The 22022-nt window shown below is 50.9% G+C and overlaps 1 protein-coding gene across 1 annotated transcript in view; it reads right to left on the bottom strand.

Moving 5' to 3' along the window:
* LOC144932672 (calcium uptake protein 3, mitochondrial-like) overlaps nucleotides 1-21707 on the bottom strand; it is a 32257-nt gene extending 10550 nt beyond the window's left edge. Inside the window, exons 1-4 of the mRNA XM_078856987.1 lie at nucleotides 21402-21707; nucleotides 7547-7691; nucleotides 1303-1334; nucleotides 530-608 (exon numbers count right to left, since the gene is read on the bottom strand). Of these exons, the coding sequence (XP_078713113.1) occupies nucleotides 530-608; nucleotides 1303-1334; nucleotides 7547-7691; nucleotides 21402-21635 (490 nt within the window). The 5' untranslated portion in view covers nucleotides 21636-21707. The remainder of the gene's footprint in view (nucleotides 1-529; nucleotides 609-1302; nucleotides 1335-7546; nucleotides 7692-21401) is intronic.
* Nucleotides 21708-22022: the final 315 nt, after the last annotated feature.

Here is a 22022-nt window from a genome sequence, read left to right as displayed (position 1 = left end):
GACAGGGTGTTAGGGTGTGCGTGCATGTGTGTTTGCGTGATTGCGCGTGAGTGTGAGAATGAGGACGTTGTGGTCGTGGTTAAGCATATCGGAACCAAGCTTTTATTCCTGTAAGCAATGCACAACATATGTGGCCGTCCATCCATTTATAATGAATATTTTAGGTTATATTTCTGCGGTTAATCCTAACCGTATCATCTGCTGCGTACTGCTGTGAGATGAAGAATCCATTCAGAAATCTCGCAGAGCAGTGCACCACCTACGGCAGAAATCGGTTGCAGAAGAGATTTTTATTCTTTTAATTTACGAGAATTCTCCCAAACGTGGCAGGGACGGTGGCGTATTGGGTGGTGCGCGCTGCACCGTACAGTACGGCCCTCGTTAAGCACGAGTAGTGATGTGAGCGGTCGTGTGGTAGGCGCTGTGGCTGTGTGGTGTGTGCTGTGGGTGTGTTGGTTCGCGTGGCTGGGTTGGTTCGCGTGGCTGCGAGTCGCTGTGGTTGTGCAATTGAAGTAGCTGCGGTGGTCACCACGGTGGCCCTGGGAGGTGAAAAAGTTGAGCGACCCTTCCTTTAACTTGGGGGTGTTTTTGAGAAGTCGATCAGCCTCCTGCACATCCACACACACGCGCATGCACGTACGCACATGTTTACACGAGTAAACATACACACACATACAAAGAAAAATACCTCTGCATAGCTGTACAGACTGTTACGGCAAAGGCAAGTCCTGTTAGCGAGCACCTATTGAGTCTGGCATGGCGCTCGAGGGGGTGGTGTGGCAAGCACCATACCCGGCCGCCTTTGTCTCCTCAGTGCTAATATTTACACACTGCACCAGGCGTTTACTTCTGGCCAAGTCAACCTAGCGAAGGCCCAGAAACAGAGTCAGATATGCCGATGATCAAATGACCCAGAATGCATCTGATCTCAGAAACCAAAAGCTGAGCAGGTTTGAGCCTAGATAGTGTTGGGAAGGGCCACCGCGATGCTCAAAAAAGGTTGTCATTGGCTCGGGGGTTACGCGATGGGGAGCACAGCAAAACCCATTATTGTACTGTACTTCTACACTCGCCACTTTCGCCAACCCGCACTGACCAACGTGAAGTAAGGTCAAACAGCCCCCAAGACCTGTACGGCACGGGGGAGGGCCCTCATCCCATGGTGGAGCGACAACAGTGCTGTATGTGTGTGCGAGTGTGTACACGTACACTCGCATCGACACGCAGGTATCTACGGCCCATAGACGATCGGTCACACGCACACGCTGGAAAAAAGGGCACCTGATGGATGGAGAAACTCACTTTTTTTGTGATGAACTTCCTGCTCGTCCAGCCTAAGCAGAGAGGGCAAAGACACAGAACAAGGCACTTAAGGACCTCCGAACCCAGGGCAACATCGTCTGGTCTGCCTCTGGGAGCTTCCCTGCCACACAGCAGCATTAGGGCAGCTAACACCTCATGAGGTTATGGACAATCCGAAAGATTTATTGTTTCGGATTGATCTGAAAACATGAGATGATCGGGATGAGTTTAGGGTTTGAGCGCTTCAGATTTTTCTGGGTAATCTGGAATTTTTCTTTCAGCGTTGCCGAATTTTTCTTTCGGCGTTGCGGATAGTTTACATGACGTGCTCGTATAAAATGTATTCGCGCTAACAGCAGTGACGTCACCCCATGCCATGTGACGGAGCTTTTAGTGGAAAAACGTGCAAGTGACCTCGTGAAATCGACGCCACTTCTTGTGACGTCATGGTGGCAAGATGTTCCCTACCTCGCCTGGTATACAGGAGGTTGTGGGTTCGATTCCGACCCTAATGTCTGCTGTAAATTTGGAGTTTGCATGTTCTCACCGTGGTCGCGTTGATTTTTCTCCGGGTCCTCTCCACATTTGTCAACATGCATTAAGAGTATTTGGCTGTTATCCAGTCCCACGTGATAAACCACTTCGTTGAGCTATCATTTGTGATCAGGTTGTTTCTGAAAAAGAGTTATATAGCTAAGTGGGCCTTGCCTGGTAAAATAAAAATAGTTCAGTTTATAGTTTAATATGCACGCTCGTGTGTCAATGTGCCAGTAAACCTACGTCATTCTACACGGTCCCAAAGCGCACCTAGCCTGGCACGGTTGCAACGGTGATGATACTACCACCACGACCACCACTTAATGGCTGTCGTCGTTGTTGTTGTGTATGCAGCGGTGTTTAAACAAAGGCGCACGTGAACCACGCCATCCAAAGCCGTAACGCGGGCGGCTGCTGATAAGGAGGCAGTAACTTCGTGCCCGGTAACGTTCCAAGCGCACGTGCCTTATCTACCGCAGCGCACAGCGGCAGCGGTCGAACACAGAGATGGTGAGGAGGTGGTGGAGAGAGAAAGACGAAGAGGCTACGGGAGAAGGAGAGAGAGAGAGAAAGCAAAGGGGAGATGCCCAAACGGCTCGGGTGTGTTTGTGGGGACGGGGAGCAGAGTCCTAAGTGCTGTGCCCTATCTCCTGGCGATCACGGCACCCAGACTACAGCGGGGGTCTTACACCTGCAGGGGAGCGGGGGCCTGCCTCTGGGCTGCAGGTGGAGAGAGGCGTAGGTGATAGGCTGGAGCCCTGGACAGGGTGGATTTAAGATGCAGATGGCCCATTGGACAAGGTGATGAGTTCGAGTCATGAATTGGGTGGATGTGAGTGGAGATATCCCTCAAGAGGAAGGGACGAATTATAGTCTTGAGGGGGATGAACTTGGTACAGACATCCCCTACAGAGAAGGCGATAAGTTGGAAGTCCTGAATGGGGTGAAGGTTGGGACAGAGTGGCATCGCTTGGTTGGCATGGGTCCTGGAATCCCAGTTTGTCGTCCTTCCCCGTACCTTCGATTAGCGTGGCTGGCTACGTATGGTGCAGAAGTAGTTCAAAATACAACATACATACAGCAGTGTCACCCCCTGCACACTGGATAGCTACGTTACTGCACAGCCATCAAACATAACTCTCCCATCGCTCACTCTCTCCATTCTCCTCCCTCTCTGGGCCCCTATCGTCGTCATCACCCCCCACCCCACCAACAACCAGCCAGACGGCAACAAGCAGCCCTGGCAAATCACTGCATCGACAGTCAATAATAAAGATTGTCAGCAAACAAATCGGAACTGCTCAAATTGCGACGTGGGTACGGTCGTTATCGCTCGTGGCGGGACCTGGCGCAAACAACGCGCGAGTGGCAGGTGACGGCAATGAGGTGGAGGGGGAGGCAGTGACGATTGCTGCTCACCTGGATCCCAGCAGGGCCCGGAGAATGGGGACGGAGGGAGAGGGGGTTAGGGGCAGCCAACCCACCTCCCCAACAACTCCCACCCCTCCTCCATCGCCCCAGCCCAACCCACCCCTTTCACCCCCCTCCACCCTCCCACTCCCCTTCACGTTGGAAATTAATGATGGGGTGGTGCTAATCTTCAATGGTGGCCTACGGCAAGAAGTGGAAATCCCACATTCCCATGGTGGGAGCCGGTCTTTGTGCAAGTAGCAACCATTGATAGCTTCCCGTAAAGTGGTCCCGAATGAAGCTGCCCGGAGAGATTTGGGTTGACTCACGACCGGGATTTGAACTTGACGAGCCTTTGGAAAGACTGCCAATACAATTATCGTGGACCGCATACACAACGACATTAATCGGTAATGTCATGTCCACCCAGTGGTGTAGCGCGATGGGCATGGTGCCCTGGTGCAACGACTGCAATGGGACCCCCCCTGTTAATTTTGTTTCCTCCTCTGTCTTCAAGTCCGGTGCCTCAGTCCCCCCCCTCCCCCGTCCAGCCCGTGGGGGCCCGAGTGCAGCTCTACCCTCCTGCACACTCGATAGCTACCCCACCACTTACTCGCAGAACCACGACAAACAGCAACCGCCATTCGCCACTAAGTGGCGGTGACGTCACCATGGTGCTTGCGCAAAGTGCCAGGCCAGGTGCACTCCGAGGCCACGTGAAGTGACAAAGTCTCGCTGCTGGCAGCACGTCACGGGACAGACCCATATGCCATGGGTGGACTGACTGAGATGACTGGCAGATGGATCATCTGTGCCCCCTGTATTGTGCCAACTTGCTCCATTTTAGCCACCTGGCACTACGCTCGTTGTTGTGAGCATCGCTCCTCTGGCCCTCCGCTGATGTTGGAGGGCAACTGCCTCCAAACTCACACCCGCAGATATTCAAACACATGTACAATGATGCACAAAGACCTCCTGTATAGCCTTAGAAGACTGTTGAGGCAAGTGTTGTTGGTAAGCGACTATGAAGGCTGGCACAATACACGAAGGGGTGGGTGGCTAACACCACAATCGGCCACCTTTGTCTCCCGAGTAGCAATGGTTATACATCACACCAGGTGCTCATTTGAGGCCGAGTCAACCTAGGGGCGGCCCGGACCAGTTCAGATAATTGTTACTAGTGTTGGTGGCCATGATTGTCAATCAGAATCTGGCCACAAGGTTCATAGCACAGCGTGCTAACTGCTACACTGTTGCAACCCACACTCATGTGTGGACACACGCACACATAAAGACAAAGATCCCCCATATAGTGCTGTTAGCGAGCACCTATGAAGGCCGGCACTGTGGTACACGAGGGGGTGGGTGGCCAGCACCACACCCGGCCGCCTTTGTCTCCCTACTGGCGATGTTTACTACACACTGCACCAGGTACTCATTTGAGGGCGAGTCGACCTAGGGGAGGCCCAGGACCGGTTCACTGGTGTTGGCGATGAGTGGGTATCGAACTTGCGTCGCCAGGTTCGTAGCGCAGTGCGCTAACTGCTACACTACAGCTCCCCACTACCGTGGACAGACGCACGCACACACGCACGCACACACACGCACTCACAAACTCACTCGAACGAACACGCTCTCGCACCCACACGCTTACGCACGACATGCACGCACATACGCACGCTCACACCCACGCACGTTTAAATTTAGACGATTTTATATTAAAAAAGAAGTGGGAGACAAAAACAAGATTCTTCCCTTTTAAAAGGCGTTTAAGTAAAGAGACAGACGAGCCAGCAGCCATGAACCCTCAGGAATCCGCTGCGTTTAATTTGCACCGCGGACAAACACGGCACAGAGTGAAATTTATTCAAGGACGAGAGATAAAAATAAAATGGGGGTCCCGAGGGTGGGGCGGCTGGGGTGGGTCGGAGGGTGGCATTGGCCAAATTTACACACACACGCACACACTAACCCACCCAGTGACTCACTCACTAACTTAGTCACTGACGAATACTCACTAACCCCCCTCACTGTCTTACCCACTCATAAACTGACGAGCTCATCCACTCACTCCGTCCACACGCCGCCTCACCTGCTCACGCACCCGCAAACGCTGATGTACGACACAATCCCGCACTCACTCGGCCAGGGAGGAATGACGAGAGACTCAAAGAGAAGGGAGGGCGCGAGAGAAAGGGGGAGGACGAGTGGGAGAGACGTGGGAGGAATGGGATTGAAAATTACAATTTGTGGTCATATCGCTTCTAAATACAATTGAATCGCAAGACGCTGCACAGAAACCGCGGGCATGTTTATTTCATGGAGATAAAGAGGCATTCAGTCATAGCGAGAAGAATAAAGGAGGGCCGTAAGCCTGGACTTGGACAGCGGGAGTCAGCAGGACAGACGGCAAAGGGGGAACAGAGTTCTAAACAATGTCTGTTGAACTTCTTTCGCACCGTACGTAGCCAACCGTACTAATCAGAGGTGCGCGGTAACTATGGGGGGGGGGGGCAGTAGAGGAGAATGAGCGACCTCCCACGAAGTGAAAGTTAACGGAGGGCTTCGACAGAAAGCTTTGGTTTGCCGGAGTGGAGTGTGTGCGGAGGGGAGTAGAGCAAGATAAAAAAAAGAGAGATGACAGAAGAGAGGCAGGCAGTGAGTGGCGAGTTGATGGAAGATCTTGGGAGATGGTTAAAAAAGGAGAGGCAGGGTGGAGGGACAGAAGAAATGAAGAGAGATAGAGAGAGGCAGCAGAGGAAGGCGGCCGAGGGAGAGGAAGGGAGAGAGGAAGAGTGAATGAATTTAAGACGGGAGGGTAGAGACAAAGTGAAGGAAAAGAAAGGGAGGAGACAATGGCAGCGAAGAGTCAGGGAGAGGAGACGGATAGAGCAGCGAAGAAAAGTGGGAAAGGAGGGAAGAGAAATTACAATGAGAGGGCGACAAGGATGGAGGATAGAGGACACAGAGTGTGAGCGTGAGAGAATGGAGAGAGGCACGAGGGTGGGGGGGGAGAGAGCATGGAGGGTGAGACGAGAGAGCGCACGGAGAGATGAGAGAGTAGAGAGGAGATGGTCAGGTGCTGGGCGGGGGAGCGACCTTTACCCAGGCTGTTTGTCGTTGTGTCTCCGTGGTAACGTACCGCCCAGGACTGCAATGTGGCATCCGCGGCCCGTTACCACGCAGCCTCGAGGCGCTAACGAGCGGCACGGGGCCCAGCACCCTCCCCGCACTACCGCCCTCCCCGCACTCCCAACATCCCCGCACTATCAACCTCCATGCACTACCACCCTCCCCACAGAAGCACCCTTCTCGCATTACTACCCTCCCCGCACTACCACCCATCAGCCACCCTCATCGACCGCTCACCCAACACTCCCATCCGCCCACCCAACACTGCCATACATACGTCGCCCATCCCACACACGCACCCATCTCACACTACCACCTGCCCAGCACTACCACTCGTCCCCTCCCACCCCAATCACCACTCATCCCACACTTCTAGCCTGTCACCCACCCTGAACTACCACCCACTCCACACTACCACACTCCAAGCACCCCAAACTACCACCTGCCATGAGCTATCAATCATCAGCAACCCCCCACGCCCACCCATCGCCCATCCCACACGACCATCTATCTGCCTTGAACTACTGCCCATCCCACGTCGCTCTCACACGCTATACACGACATCGCCATCCACTATTCACAACCACCCACCGCTGGCCCAGCACTACCAGCCTTGGGCTTGTGGTGTTTGTGGTGGTTATTGGGGGTGTTACCGTGTTCTACGGACACTCCAGAGAATAATATGGACCCCAAACTTGTGCCCGGTGTTAATAAAAAGTTACACGCACGCACCTGCTGGGTTGTAAAAGGCACCCCTAACTTTTACTTTAAAATACAGCAGAAAAAGGCATCTTATAATCCCAGGAATATGTACTATTTTGTTTTTTACAACTACATTTGTATTTATGAAGCATTTAAATGTGACCGCATCTAAAGATACTGATGGTGCTCAGTTGTAGTTGTGGCAGTGGTTGTGGCTATGGTGCTTGTGGTGGTGGTTGTGGCTGTGGTTTTGGCTGTGGTGGTAGTTATGGTGGTCGCGATTGTTATGGTTGTGGTGGTTTTGGCTGTGGTGGAGGTTGTGGTTGTAGTGGTTGTGATGGCTGTGGTGGTTTTGGCTGTGGTGGTTTTGGCTGCGGTGGTTTTGGCTGCGGTGGTGATTTTGGTTGTGGTGGTGGTTTTGGCTGTGGTGCTTGTGGTGGTGCTTGTGGTGGTGGCGGCTCACTGGCTGTGTCGGAGGTCACCGAGTCGAGGAAGTCCAGGGGGGTCATGTACATCTGCTCCCCCAGCTGCAGTGAAGCAAACTCCAAGAAGCGCATCTCGGGCGGAGAGGGGCCCACACTCACGGGGGCCGACGCCACCAGCCCATGCTGCACAACCACACAACTGCGTTAGCTACAGGAACCATCAACACATAACCACAACCACAATGGGGTAACCACAATCACAATGGGGCAGCCACGGTGGCGAGATGTTAACTCCCTCGCCTGGTATACAGGAGGTCCGTGGGTTCGATCCCGACCCCGACGCCTGTATATTTAGAGTTTGCATGTTCTCCCAATGGTCACGTGGGGTTTTCTCCGGGTCCTCTGGTTTTTCCCTCCACATTTAGAATCAACATGAGTTTAGACTATTTGGTTGCAAAAAATGTCCACGTGACAAGCCACTTCGTTGAGCTATCATTTGTTGCCAGGACGTTTCTGAAAATGAACTATATATCTCAGTGGGCTTTGCCTGGTAAAATAAAAAAGAAATATGGTCACGGTCAAACACGGTCAGATGATAAAGCAAATGAAAAAAGATTGAAAAGTGTGCCAAGAAGCACGGAGAAGTGCACGCTTGAAATTATACCGAGATGCAGGATCAGGAACGCTTGGATGAACGAACATACGCAAGTTCGAGGGCTCACACGGACTTGCTAAAAAAACTAAGTGGGTGGACTTGGGCAGGGGCCAGAGGTCGCAACCGGGTACCCGATACCCGTACCCTACCCGATACCTGGCTACCCGTACCCGGCTAGGTACGGGTACGGGTACCCGTTTGCGACCCTGGTGCGGCCGGGTACGGGTACGGGTAGGCCGTAAGTCACTGGTGAGTAACTGTTTGTCACTCATTTCGGGTAGCGTACGGGTAGCGTACGGGTCCCCTTACCCGGCAGGGTACGGGTATCCATTTGCGACCCTGGTGCGGCCGGGTACGGGTACGGGTAATGAATCAAAACCCGTTTGCGACCTCTGGCAGGGGCACCTTGCTCGCCGGGACGATGGCCGGAGGTCGAGACTAACGATGGAATGGCAGCCAAAGGAAGGAACGTGCCCCGAGAGGTGGTGCAGTCAGAGTGGAAGGGACGAGATCAGCTCGTGTACAGGTGCCAATGTGGACTGTGTGCACGGTGGGGAGCGGTGGTGCAGCGGTTAGCGCACTGTGCTATGAACCCGGCGACGTGAGTTCGATTCCCGCTCGCGGCCAAGACCAGTGACAATGATCTGAACCGATCCCGGGTCTCCCCTAGGTCGACTCAGCCTCAAATGAGTACCTAGTGTGATGTGAAAACATCGCCACTGGGGAGACAAATGCGGCTGGGTGTGGTGCTGGCCACCCACCCCCTGGTGTGCTGTTTCCGGCCTTCATAGGTGCTCGCAAACAGCACTTGCTTGCCCCAATATTCTGTTTGGGCTATACAGGGAATCTTTGTCTTTATATGCAAGGCAAGATCATGAGAGACGGCTTGGGGAGGCCTTCATCCAGCAGCGGATAGAGCATGGCCAATGATGACAACAAGGGCGAAACGTCGCGAACACGTTGTGCTGGCGATTTGCTGCGCCCTTGGTGACGGGGGAAACATGGGACGCATTTTTGGCAAAAAAAATCGGACAAAAGATTAAAAGTTTCGTCAACAGCGCGTGAATTGGGCTTGTTGCCTCTCGACGCTCAGGCGAGCAGTTCGTAAATTACGAAGTGGTGATAAATCCCACAATTCCTATGGTGTGGTGAGTCCAACTGTAGGGGAGAGGTGGAGGGGAGGAAACCCCTACCGGTAGGTCTCAAAAATGCAGTGCTAATTTCCTCGACTCGAGTGAAATGACGGCCTCAGATTTCCCCGGAGCTGGATTTGAACGCACAAACATTTTTGATTGTGAGCCGTCTCCACCGCGATTCCGCCAACCAGGACTCTAAAGACTTGGAGGGAGTGCGGCGAGAAGTGGTTTTGGGGGGAGAGACGCACGCACGCTCGCCTCTTCCTCCTCCCTCAACGCATTAATCAGAGCGGCGCTACGGTGAATCCAACACATTCCAAAGTGCCCCACACTCACTCCTCACATATTGTATATACGTACGTGCAGTGTATATACATTCATTCATACTTAGAAGTTCAACATACATACGTCTGATTTGGTATGTGTGCAATAATTAATAATTACAAGTGTTATTATTACACCATTATTAGACACACATGCGAAGCTAATGATTGAGACATCGTTCCTTGATTGAGGCATTTCATTTTTACGCAAGCGTTTAGTAAATAGGTCGCGCTAATTTTGTTCCAACAGCTGGTCCCCGCTTCTTTGATGATGTCCACAGTTACTCCATCTGGTCCAGCAGGTGTTAACTTTTTTTCTTTTCTTAGCACTGCGAAAAGCAGATTTCACTTCTCCCAAGTGTCAGCTGTGCATCAACGATCGTGACATTTTGAACGGCGTGAGCACAAGGGGGCATACAGGGCCTACCACCACTTCACCGCGCACGGTCCACGACCACATGCGAGCCATTCTCCTCGATTTACCCGGGAGGTTAAAACCAAACCCACTCAGACACATGACGAAACGACATTGCCCCTTTTTTATTGGGGCGATACGGGTACGATAAAAAAAGCAAATTAATCGTCATGAGCCCTACCATGTTCAAAACGGCTCGCAAATTATATTTACACGTCGCCGTAGTCATATTAGCCGCACGAAACCGGTTCTAGAGGGGAATAATTTTCAAGCTGGAGAAATCTGTAAACATAGGTTGCCCCCGAATTACTTTTCGCTTTATCACCGAATCAGATGTGGCAAAGTTAACTACAGGTCCGATCGGCCCTCACTAATGAATCGGTTTACAACCTCCTGGCGGTGCAAGGCGTTCGTAAATATGTCAGTCAGAGCAAGGCGCAAGTGATGTGACAGCGAGCATGTGTCAGTCAAAGGCAGATGTTAGCAATTTGTGAGTGTACGAGCCAAGCGTCAGTGTTCAACCGTGAGCATGGGATGTGATCCCAAGGACGGCGAGCGAGTCGGCGGGTGCACTTGGTGCGAGGCGTGCGTGAGTTTGAAGTGCGAGCCATGGGCCGGTGTAAGCGTCTGTGGGCCAGGCGGTCACCATGGCATTCGCTCCCTCCCTCTCTCTCTCTCGCACGCACGCACGCATACTTATGCACACACCCGCGTGCGCGTTCCACATGCCGCCCTTTATGTGGAGCTGCGTTTCAACTTTAATTCAATTTCACTCGATTGTCTTTTATTTGGGAAACTTTTTTTTTCTTTGCCGCCGACAAATTCCATGAAAACTTTACGTGCGTGCGCGTTGGCATTCACAAGCATGTAACGGCGAGCGTGCCCGATGCGTGTGTACTGTGCGTGTGTGTACCTGTTTGTGTGGGGAGTGGTGGCTCAGCGGTTGGCACACTGCACGACAAACCCCGACGACAAGATTAATTCGCGCTCGAGGCCAACATGGGTGACGATTATCTGAAGCGGTCCAGCTGGGCCTCCCCTAGGTCGACTCAGCCTTTAACGAGTAGCTGGTGTGGTGTGTGAACATCAGTGCTGGGGAGACAAAGGCGACTGGCCATGGTGCTGGCCACACCACCTTCTTCAATACGGTTCTCGCCTTAACAAAAGTTGAAGGTCAAATGAGTCGGTGGTGGGAATTCCTCGTTCCTACGGCAGGGGCGAATCTATCCAGAATCAGAATCTTTATTGAGACTGGAGGAATCCAATGAGCCATGAAGCTCTTTTTCACAAATATCCAGTAGGGGTGGATCAGAAAAAAAGTACAAATGGCACAAGTACATCATTTCCATAGAACTTGCACTGTGGACTTCCCCAAAAAGTGGTACTCATTTTATCGGACCTGGGAGAGGGGGGGGAATGGGCTGAGTCAACCACCCACCAACAAACATTTCAAATCACAACCTACCAATTGCGAGCCACTTGCTCTGACCGCTGAACCCCCTCGCCTTAATGGGCGCTCACCAACAGCACGGATCTTTGTCCCCGTGTGTGTCAGTGAGTAAATTCACCTGTAGCTGCGTACCTGTGTTATCTGTGTGTGCGTGCGCACGCGCTCGCGTGACGTCCCCGCAGCCAAGAAAAAATTGTTTAAAAAATGTTAAATATTCAACTTGAAAACAAGTATTCATGGGTAAAATAAGATAAGACACCATGCTGCGGCATGATTCATAAACTACACACGAATGCGTTAGGCAGGAGTGAGCATTCCGTTAACCTCAAGGTGTGTGCATGGATATGTGCAACGTGTGCATCAGTGTGTGTGGGGAGCGGAGATGTTGCGGTTAACGCTACGAACCCAGCAAGTCAAGTTCGATTCCCGGCCACGGCAAACATCAGTGGTGACATCAGAACCAGTCCTGGGCCTCACCGAGGTCGAGTAGCCCATGCGTTGTGTGTCATTATCAGTACTGGGGAGACAAAGGCTGCCGGGCATGGCACTGGCCATGCTGCCCCCTCATGTGCCACATCAATATAAAGTCTGTAGATGTATACATATACATACGTAGGTGAACAATGTGGATACATGCATATGTGTAGCAAAGTCCATTCGTGTGCATGTGCGTGTGTGTGTACATGGGGAGCGGTCGTGTAGCGATTAGCGCGCTGCGTTATGAACCTGACGAACCAAGTTCGATTCCCGCTCACGGCCAACGCCAGTGACGATTATCGGAACCGTATACGGGCCTCATCTAGATCGACTCAGCTGAAGATGAGTACTTGGTGCAGTGTGCAAAAATCACCACTGGGGAGACAAAGGCCGCGTGGTGTTGGCCACCCACCCCCTCGTGTGCAGTGCCGGCCTTCATAGGTGCTTGCTCGCTAACAGCATTTGCGCGAACAGTATGTTAAGGCTATACGGGGGATCTTTGTCTGTGTACATGTGTTGCTAGGTTGCTCTGTAGTGGTTTCCCCTTGGTCACGATTCACCGGTGACCATTCCGTTTCTTAACCTTGCCCGGAACTCTCCTCGGGTGACACAACCTACAGTCGTTACCTGGTGCAGGGGTGTTGTGTTTAACAGCGGCAATGGGGGAGACAAAGGCAGCTGGCGGTGTCGCTGGTCACACTGCATCGTTTTAATAGGTGCTCACTAACACCACCAGCCACTTCGGTCAAAAGGCCGAACGGGGGCGGGGGGAGCTTTGTGCCTGTGTACGTATGAGTACGTGCGTGTGTTACAAGTGTTACTCAAGTGAGCGTGTCTGCGTGTCTGTGTAAGTCTGCGTGTATGCACGCACGTTACATTGAAGGGAATGTTTTTGGCCGGCCCATCGCAAACTTTAAATAGTTGAAATTTTAGAATTTAATAAATAAAGTAGACGCACGCAACCCATGTCAGAAGACACATGCAATCCGTCTGTGAGAATGTGTGTACGTGTGTATGTATGTGTGTGCACACGTGTGTCTGTGGGGAGCGGTGGAGGTGCTGTTAGCGTGCCGCGCTATGAACCTGGCGACGCGAGTTCTATTCCCGTTCACGGCCAACACCAGTGGTGATTATCTCAACTGGTCCTGGGCCTCCACTCGGTCAACTCAGCCTCAAATAAGTACCTGGTGCGGTGTGTAAATATCGACACGTGCGTGGTTTTTGCCACCCGCCCTCTCGTGTGCCGTGCCGGTCTTCATAGGTGCTCGCTAACAGCACCTGCGCCAAAAGTCTGTAAGGTTATACGGAGATCTTTGTCTTTTTGTGTGTATATGTAGGCACGTGAGAACTATATGAAACAGGGTGCAGTGTCCCCCAGGCCTCCTCAAGTTTTTCCGCGTCCATATACGTGCGTCTATTCTAAATGATACCAATGCCCTCTACCTAGGAAGAACTCACTGAATCTTAACACTTTTTTCTCAAGAGGGTCCTTGCATCAGGCTGGTTGGCCAATACTATTGATGAGTGTTTGGCATGTGGGAAGGAAACCACAGAACCTATACTTAGTCCATGAGCCCAGATCAGAGAGTTGGTACCGCTTCACATAGTATAAATCTGATGGTTACAATTTCTTAATGTGGCCAAGAACAGTGAATTGTGATAACCACTTGAAATTCATGGGTTATTAAGAAATTCACTCGCATTAGCCGCGTACATAAATTGGCACGATGAAAGCTTTGCTACCTCAGGTGGCGCCGATATTTGCTCTGGCCCACGGACTGCCAGAGAACGTATGTCTGTTGAACCTCTTTCACACCGTACATTGCCAACCGTGCCAATTGCACATGGGAGGGAGGGGGTCACCAATCAGAGCTGCGCACTAACGGATCCACGATATCCATTGCTGTACTGCGATTGCCTTGCCAAACTGCAGCCTAAGCCCATGACATCAAGCAATTCCCAGGCAGCCTCACATTCAAGTACTAGCCAGGCTCAAACCTTGCTTATTTTCAGAGATCGGATGAGATTGGGCACATTCAGGGTGTTCTGGTCAGTCACATAAACGTACGACTTTAAAAAAATATACGCATACTGTAATAGCGTCCAAAAAAAGCCAATACAATCACAAACTGCAAAGACACATGCCCCCACACACACACACCTTCATGAACACGCAGATTCCCATGAGTCAGGAGAAACTTATTCAGGAAGAGTGATGTTTGCAAGCACCTATGCAGGCGAGCACTGTAAATGAGGGGATGATGGTGATGGTTACCTGCCTTCCAGTCCCTACAGCACTGATGATGCCATCTGTCACTTCTGACGTGTGGCCAAAAATGTAACCAAGATCGCGTGGCAACGGAGTAGTGAGGTCGCTATTTGGCATTTAACATCGCGAATCGATTATTCGGTTGAAAACGATTCTTGCATACGTGCGTTAAATTAAGTGACTTGTGCAATTTAAACGCAAGTGTTAAATTTGGACTAACGGAGCAAAAAAAACTCATGAGATATGACAGCAAAATACGAAGCCATACAAGCTACTGTATTGAAGATCATGAAAAACAAGGCAACATTAACCTGATTTTTAAATGACCACGAATGGTGACAATTTATTGCAAACACCCCAAAACACACACTGGCATGTGTTCACAACAAACGAAAGTGCTGTTAGCGAGCACCTGTTAAGATCAGCACTATGGACGAGTTGGTCGTGTGGCGAGCACCACCGCCGGTCACCTTTGTCTCCCCAGTGCTTATAATGATGCACAAAATAAATGCCTCCTCCACTGTAATTTTCTCTCCCGATAAAAAATAACCTTTTTTCACAACCCACCTTCCAAATGGCCTTCTGGGACTCCATCAGATCAGTAGCATTGGTTCAACACAAGCAAACTCTAGGTCGGGTTTGACATTCTGTGTCTCATCAAAAGAGCCAGGTTTGCTTGCCTATAAACTACCCAATGTTTATAGGCTTGATCCGTTCCGTAAGAAATTGGCCCTAGGCAGGTACACTTGAAAGCCAAGTCAATCTAGGTGAGGCCTGAGATTCTTTCAGATAGCATGTGCTACCGATCTTGAACATGGCTGGAAATTGAACTGAAGCATCGCAGTGCAGTGCCCTAATCACTGCACCACCACTCCCCATAGACACACATAGTTACAAATATCTCCCTCTAGCCATACCGACTGTTGAGAAGAGTGCAGTTAATGAGCACCTATTACCGCCGACAGGGCACACGAGAGCACAACGTGGCTGGCACTGTGCGTGGTGCCTTTGTTTCTCGAGTACTGATGTTTACATACTGCAGCAAGTACTCATGTGATGCTGAGTCGACCTACATGAGGCCTGGGACTGGTTTAAATATTTGTCACTTGTCCACAGCCAGGGATAAAACTGTGATCACCAGGTTCGAAGTGCAGCGTGCAAACCACTGCTCCCCAAAGACATACTAACACACACACATACGCACACACTTACCCCCTCCCGATCAAAACTAGAGGAATGCAGGGTTACCCCCCGAATTTGGTGGAGGGGGGAGGCAGTTGAGGGGGTCCGTGCCTGGGATTCCTGGCTCTTAGGCCCAGTGCCCAACACACGCACCTGTGTGCGTGTACGCGTGGGTGTGTGTGTGTATGTGCACAAACCAACAAGTGTGCCGGGCACATCTGATGTGCTCCTGCAGGTGTAAGCAGGTGTGTTTTATGAGCGCCTAAGGTGGCAATAGAAAGGTTGAGCACACATTTTAACATTGGTCACACTTGAACATTGTGGCGGAACCCCGGAGTCCTGAATAGACGGAAGTCAAAATCGTAATTAACGTATTTATTTTTGGCGACTCCGTCCCACTGCGCACATGAACGCCGCGACCCACCTGGTGCGGATCATTCTGTTGTCGTGTTGTGTCCAAGCGCAGCAGCGAGGACAAATGCGCAGAAGAGCTGAACAAGCGAATGCACTCCATGCTCGGGTATGGGCAGGATCACAAGTCTTATCCAAAGCTGCTCAAACTGCCGACACGACTTAGGTCCTTTATTTGTCACCACGGTATGCACAATACAGTGAAACTGCTCTCTTATCTTCATTATTATTTGTGACCTACCAATGTCTGCAGCCAGGATCAATCGATGACAATCCTATTACCTGCAGATATTTAACAGATGAGATGCGTTGCACCATCAATTCCTCCTGTTTGATAATACTTCTCTTGTCCGTATGCATCTGTTCAGATAGGTATTTTTTTGCGGTTAAGCCATAGTCCCCACATACCGCTCGTATCAATGCGGATAAGAGGAGCGGCGACCCACTACTCTGTAGAGTGACATTGGTATAAACGCTTGTTACAATATTAAACAGCGCATTGAAAACGCGTGCTATTTTATGTACCGTTTACAAAGTGTGTTCACAAATCCATACTGAGAAACACGATGATTGACAGAGGAGTGTAAATTGTTTTTTCGACAGTGTATTTAAATATAGGTACTGCAGGTAAGAAGTTTCTCAGTTTTAAAGGCGGCATAGTTTAACAAGACAACACTTGCCACCATCCTTCAAACCCATTGGTGAAAAAGAGCAAAGTTTTTGTTTACATTATAATATAATGTTTACGTGAGAGCCGGGGGCTTATGGGACCCCGGGGTCCCGCCATAACGTTCACTAAATCTTTAATCTAAAGACATTAAGCGGGGTTGAGCGAGGATAGTGCTAGGATGGGTAACCAAAATTAATACAAACCCACAGATGTTGTAGACTGCTGCCGAACTACGTCATCAGAGTGCACTGCAGCAACATTAATTGTTCTACTGGAATATCTTCTGCCTGTATCAGTGTTCTTCATTAATGTTCAAAGGGGGGGGGGGCACTTCCGCCGATAAGACGTGTGAGGGCCGCCACAGATTTGAAACCATTGGGTTTGACAGCACGATGATAGGGGTTCATCTTCTTGGTTCTTTCGGTAAAGTCACGTAGAAGGGAAATAATAAAATAATAAAAATAAAACATCATATTTTATTATGTTTATTTTTTATTATTAATATAATGTTTTATTTTATTTATTTTATTATTTCCCTTCTACATGACTTTACCGAAAAAACCAAGAAGATGAATCCCTACAGTCACGAAAGCTTTAAATCGAGATGATGGGGGTGTTTCCACATTTGTGTATTGTCGGGGGCCACACGTCAGGGGCCGCACTAAAGGCCACCAGGGGCTGCAAGTGGACCGCGGGCCTTGCAATGAAGAACACTGGTCTGTATTATAATCAGGAGATTGTCTAATAAGCTAGAGAATACGGTAATTCCCATGACAACCTCACTGAATCCTACCAATTCTTTTTCAGTAAGGTCCCTGCAAATGGGATGTTTGCTCAACTCCGATAACGAGCGATTGGCTTCATATGGAAGGAAATCGGAGAACCCCAAATAAACCCATGTACACGACAGTGAAACCACTCAAAGCTCCACACAGATTGAAGAATCCGTTGCTGTGCTGCCATCACATGGTCACCTCTAAATGCACACCTGGGAGGTCGTAGTTATTTTCGGAGAGACATTAATACAATTTAGTTGCAAGTACAAACTTGAAATGTCATATTTGTGTTTTGACAGCTGTGGAACACCACGGTCTGTGTTTTTAAAAGAAGTCAGGAGTCGTTTTTTTTGCAGCTTGCACTTTACTGCAAACCATATGCTTTGGTTCATACACGAGTACACGTATAGCACCTGTTATAAATCAACGGCTGGATGACAGCCTCCACAGACTCTATGGGTCGGAACTGTTATTTGACCATACTTCACCGCACTTGTCAGAGCAGGTTGGTGAAGGCGGGGAACAGAGTTAGTGAACATAAAAGAACAGTACAACCATAGATTTGCTGCACTGTCAAATGATGTCCACCACATAGCCCCATAAGCCCTGTGGAAACCTGTTTGTGCGTGGTAGTCACCAACCCAATCGCTATCCAGGCTCAACTCTCCTTAACCTTGGAGATATGTACGGGATGGGATTATTTGGTCATTGGCTTTGGTTGATGATAATAAATTATAACGCCTTGGGGAGATCATTGGGCGGCTGAATGGGATGTGAACCATGGCGCCCCGAGGTAAAGGGTCCAGTGGTGAGCACACCAACTACTTGACCAAACAGCTTGTCACGCCGCTCGAAGGTGGAGCTGGCGGATCGTAAATCGGAGAGAGTTGCGAATTCATATCCTGGTCGGGCCTTGACTCAAGCCCATCATTCCTCCGGGGTCCAAAAATATATATATAAGTACTACTTTTTGGTGGACATTAACAGTAATTGTCTTATGGATTAACTCACTGCCCACCATAGCAAGGTGGAATTTCCATCAATGGCTCCAGACTATAAACAGGAAATGAGCACCGGCCTCAATGCTCATTTGAATAAGAAATAACTCTGACCTTGATGCCCTCAATGAACTTGATATACTCACGAGTCGTTCATAAAGTCGTGGCTATGATTGTAACAAGAGGTCGGAGGGACTTTTAAAAATAACTCCATAACCAGATGCGCCCCGGGGTTCCGCGTTATGACCCGGCATCTCGGCACGCAACGGGCTTGCTTATGGGCACCTCTGTTTAGTAAACATGCCTGCAGCTCGCTCACTCACTCCACTAGCCACTGTTACCGTATTCGCCAGATTAGAAGATGCCCCGGAAAATAAGACACACTGAAAAACGTGTGCCCCACCACCCCCGCTGCCAAAAAACTTACCCAAATCTGGTCACATTCACAAACGCCTACTGGATTATAAGACGCACCTCCAAAAAATGTTTCTTTAAAATACAGCGGCTACATCTTATACTCCAGAGATTACTAAAGATGAATAATATTCTAACATGTACAGAACTGCTGGATGACTGCCCACACCGTGTGGGTCAAGGGTCTTACTTGACTCAAGTATATGTCACGACACTGGTCAGTGTAGGATTAGTGAAGGGAGGGAACATAGACAATGGATTTTGCTGCCCTATGAGATATTAACTACCTCGCCTGGTATACAGGAGGTCGTGAGTTTCATCCAGACCCTGACGATTGTATATTTGGAAACCTGGATTATGGATGATTTTTTGTCACGAAACCCTACGTGTTAAACTGTATATTTGGAGTTTGCGTGTCTCTTTCCCGATAGCTGCATGGATTTTTGACCAGGTCCTGCGGCTTTTCCCTCAATATTTAGAATCAACGTGCATTTTGAGTGTGTGGCTGCGAGAAATTTCCACGTGATAAGCCACTTCGTGAAGCTATCATTTGTGGCCAGGTCGCTTCTGAAAAAAGCTCTATAGCTCAGGGTGCCTGACATGGTAAAATAAAATATAGTTTGGAGTTTAAATAGTTGAGTTTAGACAAGTCAAGTTAAGTTTTGTTTCTTACACACATGGTGCATTTCTGGTACAAAATCTGCCACTCAAATCGCCATCATATTCATACTCAATGATAAATATAGAAAATTCTATACAATGATAAATATACTATAACACCTATTCGACGTATCATGGAGGTGGTCTATCCAAGCACCATATAGGGACAACTCTGCTAAGCTCCTGAGATCTGACCAGATTGGTGCTTAATTCCGGGCGGTTTGCTCATAGGTTATTTAAACACAAACTCTATTTTTAGACTCTGTTTATTAAAATGAAGCGTGATTATTTCCCAAGCCTCGTCTCGGCTTTATTTTGTTAGCAGAATCCCTTTTGAACGCAATTGTGTGCTCATCTGCGCCGTTGGCATGAGATGCAGCAGCGGCAGCACACACGTGCTCATCTCTCGCAGAGAGCGGCCTGCGGAAGTTGATATTACAGAGCTGCCTGGGAGATCCAAAACCAAGTTACTCTGTCCATCACGCAGTCAAGGGGCTGCGCAGCACTTTCACACTCGCTTTGTCACGCTCCTCGCACCACGGTTCAAACATATATTTTAATCGTCAGAGCTGGAATGTAAACAAAGTACTTGGTGCATAACCAAGTGTAACGTAACGGGATTTTTTTTGTGCGTGCAGTCGTTGGTGAACGGTCCGAGACCATACGTTCCTGCACCTTTCGACGAGCACGGTTGGCTACGTACGGTGCGAAAGAAGTTCAACGTACGTACAACTCCCTAGATTTGACGATCCGGTTTCATCACAGGTGGCTTGCCTGAATTCGAACCAGGGTCCGCACAGCGCTCTGGGCTCCGAGCCTAGCTGGACACCATCACCCCCCCCCCCTCATCACACATCCCCCCCCCCATCACACATCACCCCCCCATCACACATCACCCCCCCCCCCCATCACACATCACCCCCCCCATCACACCCCCCCCCCATCACACATCCCTCCCCCATCACACATCACCCCCCCCCATCACACATCACCCCCCCATCACACATCACCCCCCCATCACACATCACCCCCCCATCACACATCACACACACCCCTCCCCATCACACATCACCCCCCATCACACATCACCCCCCCCCCATCACACATCAACCCCCATCACACACCACCCCCCCCATCACACATCACACACCCCCCCCATCACACATCACACACCCCCCCCATCACACATCACACACCCCCCCCATCACACATCCCCCCCCCATCCAACATCCCCCCCCCCCCCATCACACATTACACCCCATCACACATCACCCCCCATCACACATCACCTCCCCCCCATCACACATCACCCCCCCCATCACACATCACCCACCCCCATCACACATCACCCACCCCATCACACATCACCCCCCCCCCCCCCATCACACATCCCCCCCCATCACACATCCCCCCCATCACACATCCCCCCCCCATCACACATCACACCCCCCCCATCACACATCCCCCCCCCCCATCACACCCCCCCCCCATCACACCCCCCCCATCACACATCACCCCCCCCATCACACATCACCCCCCCCCCATCACACATCACCCCCCCATCACACATCACCCCCCCCATCACACATCACCCCCCCCCCATCACACATCACCCCCCCCCCATCACACATGCCTCCCCCCATCACACATCCCCCCCCATCACACATCACCCCCCACCATCACACATCACCCCCCCATCACAGATCCCCCCCATCACACATCCCCCCCCCCATCACACATCCCCCCGCATCACACATCCCCCCCCCATCACACATCCCCCCCCCATCACACATCCCCCCCCCCATCACACATCACCCCCCCCCATCACCCCCCCATCACACATCCCCCCCCCATCACAACTCACCCCCCCCCCATCACTTCAAATTCACCCCCCCCCCCCCCATGCTCACATTACCACACCAACAACCAACAACCGCCGGCCCCCGACATTCGCCCCTAACTGACTGACGGAGCCATCGCCACCCTGTGCCAGGCTAGGTCCACTTACAAAGCGCATCCCCCCCACCCCCCTCCACCACCCACCACCACCACCTCACCGCCTGCAAAGCCGCGTCCGCCTCTGGCCCCGTCATGAGGCCTCGCCTCGCCGTCTCCACCGTGCCGGCTCCCAGCGCCCCCAGGGCCCACAGGGCCGCTCCGCCTCGCGCCCGCCGCAGCCGCGGCAGAGGCAGAGGAGGCCTCGGCGCCAGGGAGCAGCCCGCGGGAGGCGGCAGCCTGCCCCGAGCAGCCGCCAGCAGCCCCAGCGCGCGTCTCCACCACACGCCCGCCATGGTTCCACCTCGGGGTTGGTCGACTCTTCCGTCTTCTCGCGGATCAACACCGAAAACAATCTTCCGTTTTGGGCAGAGATCTTCCTGTTGGGGCGGTGGGGGGGGGTTGTTTCGGTTGGGCAACGGTCTGCTTCCGTATATAGAAGAGGTCTTCCGTATCCGGAAGCGATCTTCCGTATATGGAAGATATCTTCCGTATATAGAAGCGATCTTCCGTATATAGAAGAGGTCTTCCGTATACGGAAGGAATCTTCTGTATATAGAAGAGAACTTCCGTATATAGAAGAGAACTTCCGTATATAGAAGATATATTCCGTACATGGAAGAGATCTTCCGTATATAGAAGAGGTCTTCCGTATACGGAAGATATCTTCCGGAAGACCGGCG

Source organism: Lampetra fluviatilis, chromosome 5 (genome assembly GCF_964198595.1).
Source record: "Lampetra fluviatilis chromosome 5, kcLamFluv1.1, whole genome shotgun sequence".
Taxonomy (NCBI): domain Eukaryota; kingdom Metazoa; phylum Chordata; class Hyperoartia; order Petromyzontiformes; family Petromyzontidae; genus Lampetra; species Lampetra fluviatilis.
Note: the sequence above shows the minus strand (reverse complement) of the source record. Positions and strands in the feature narration are given on the sequence as shown.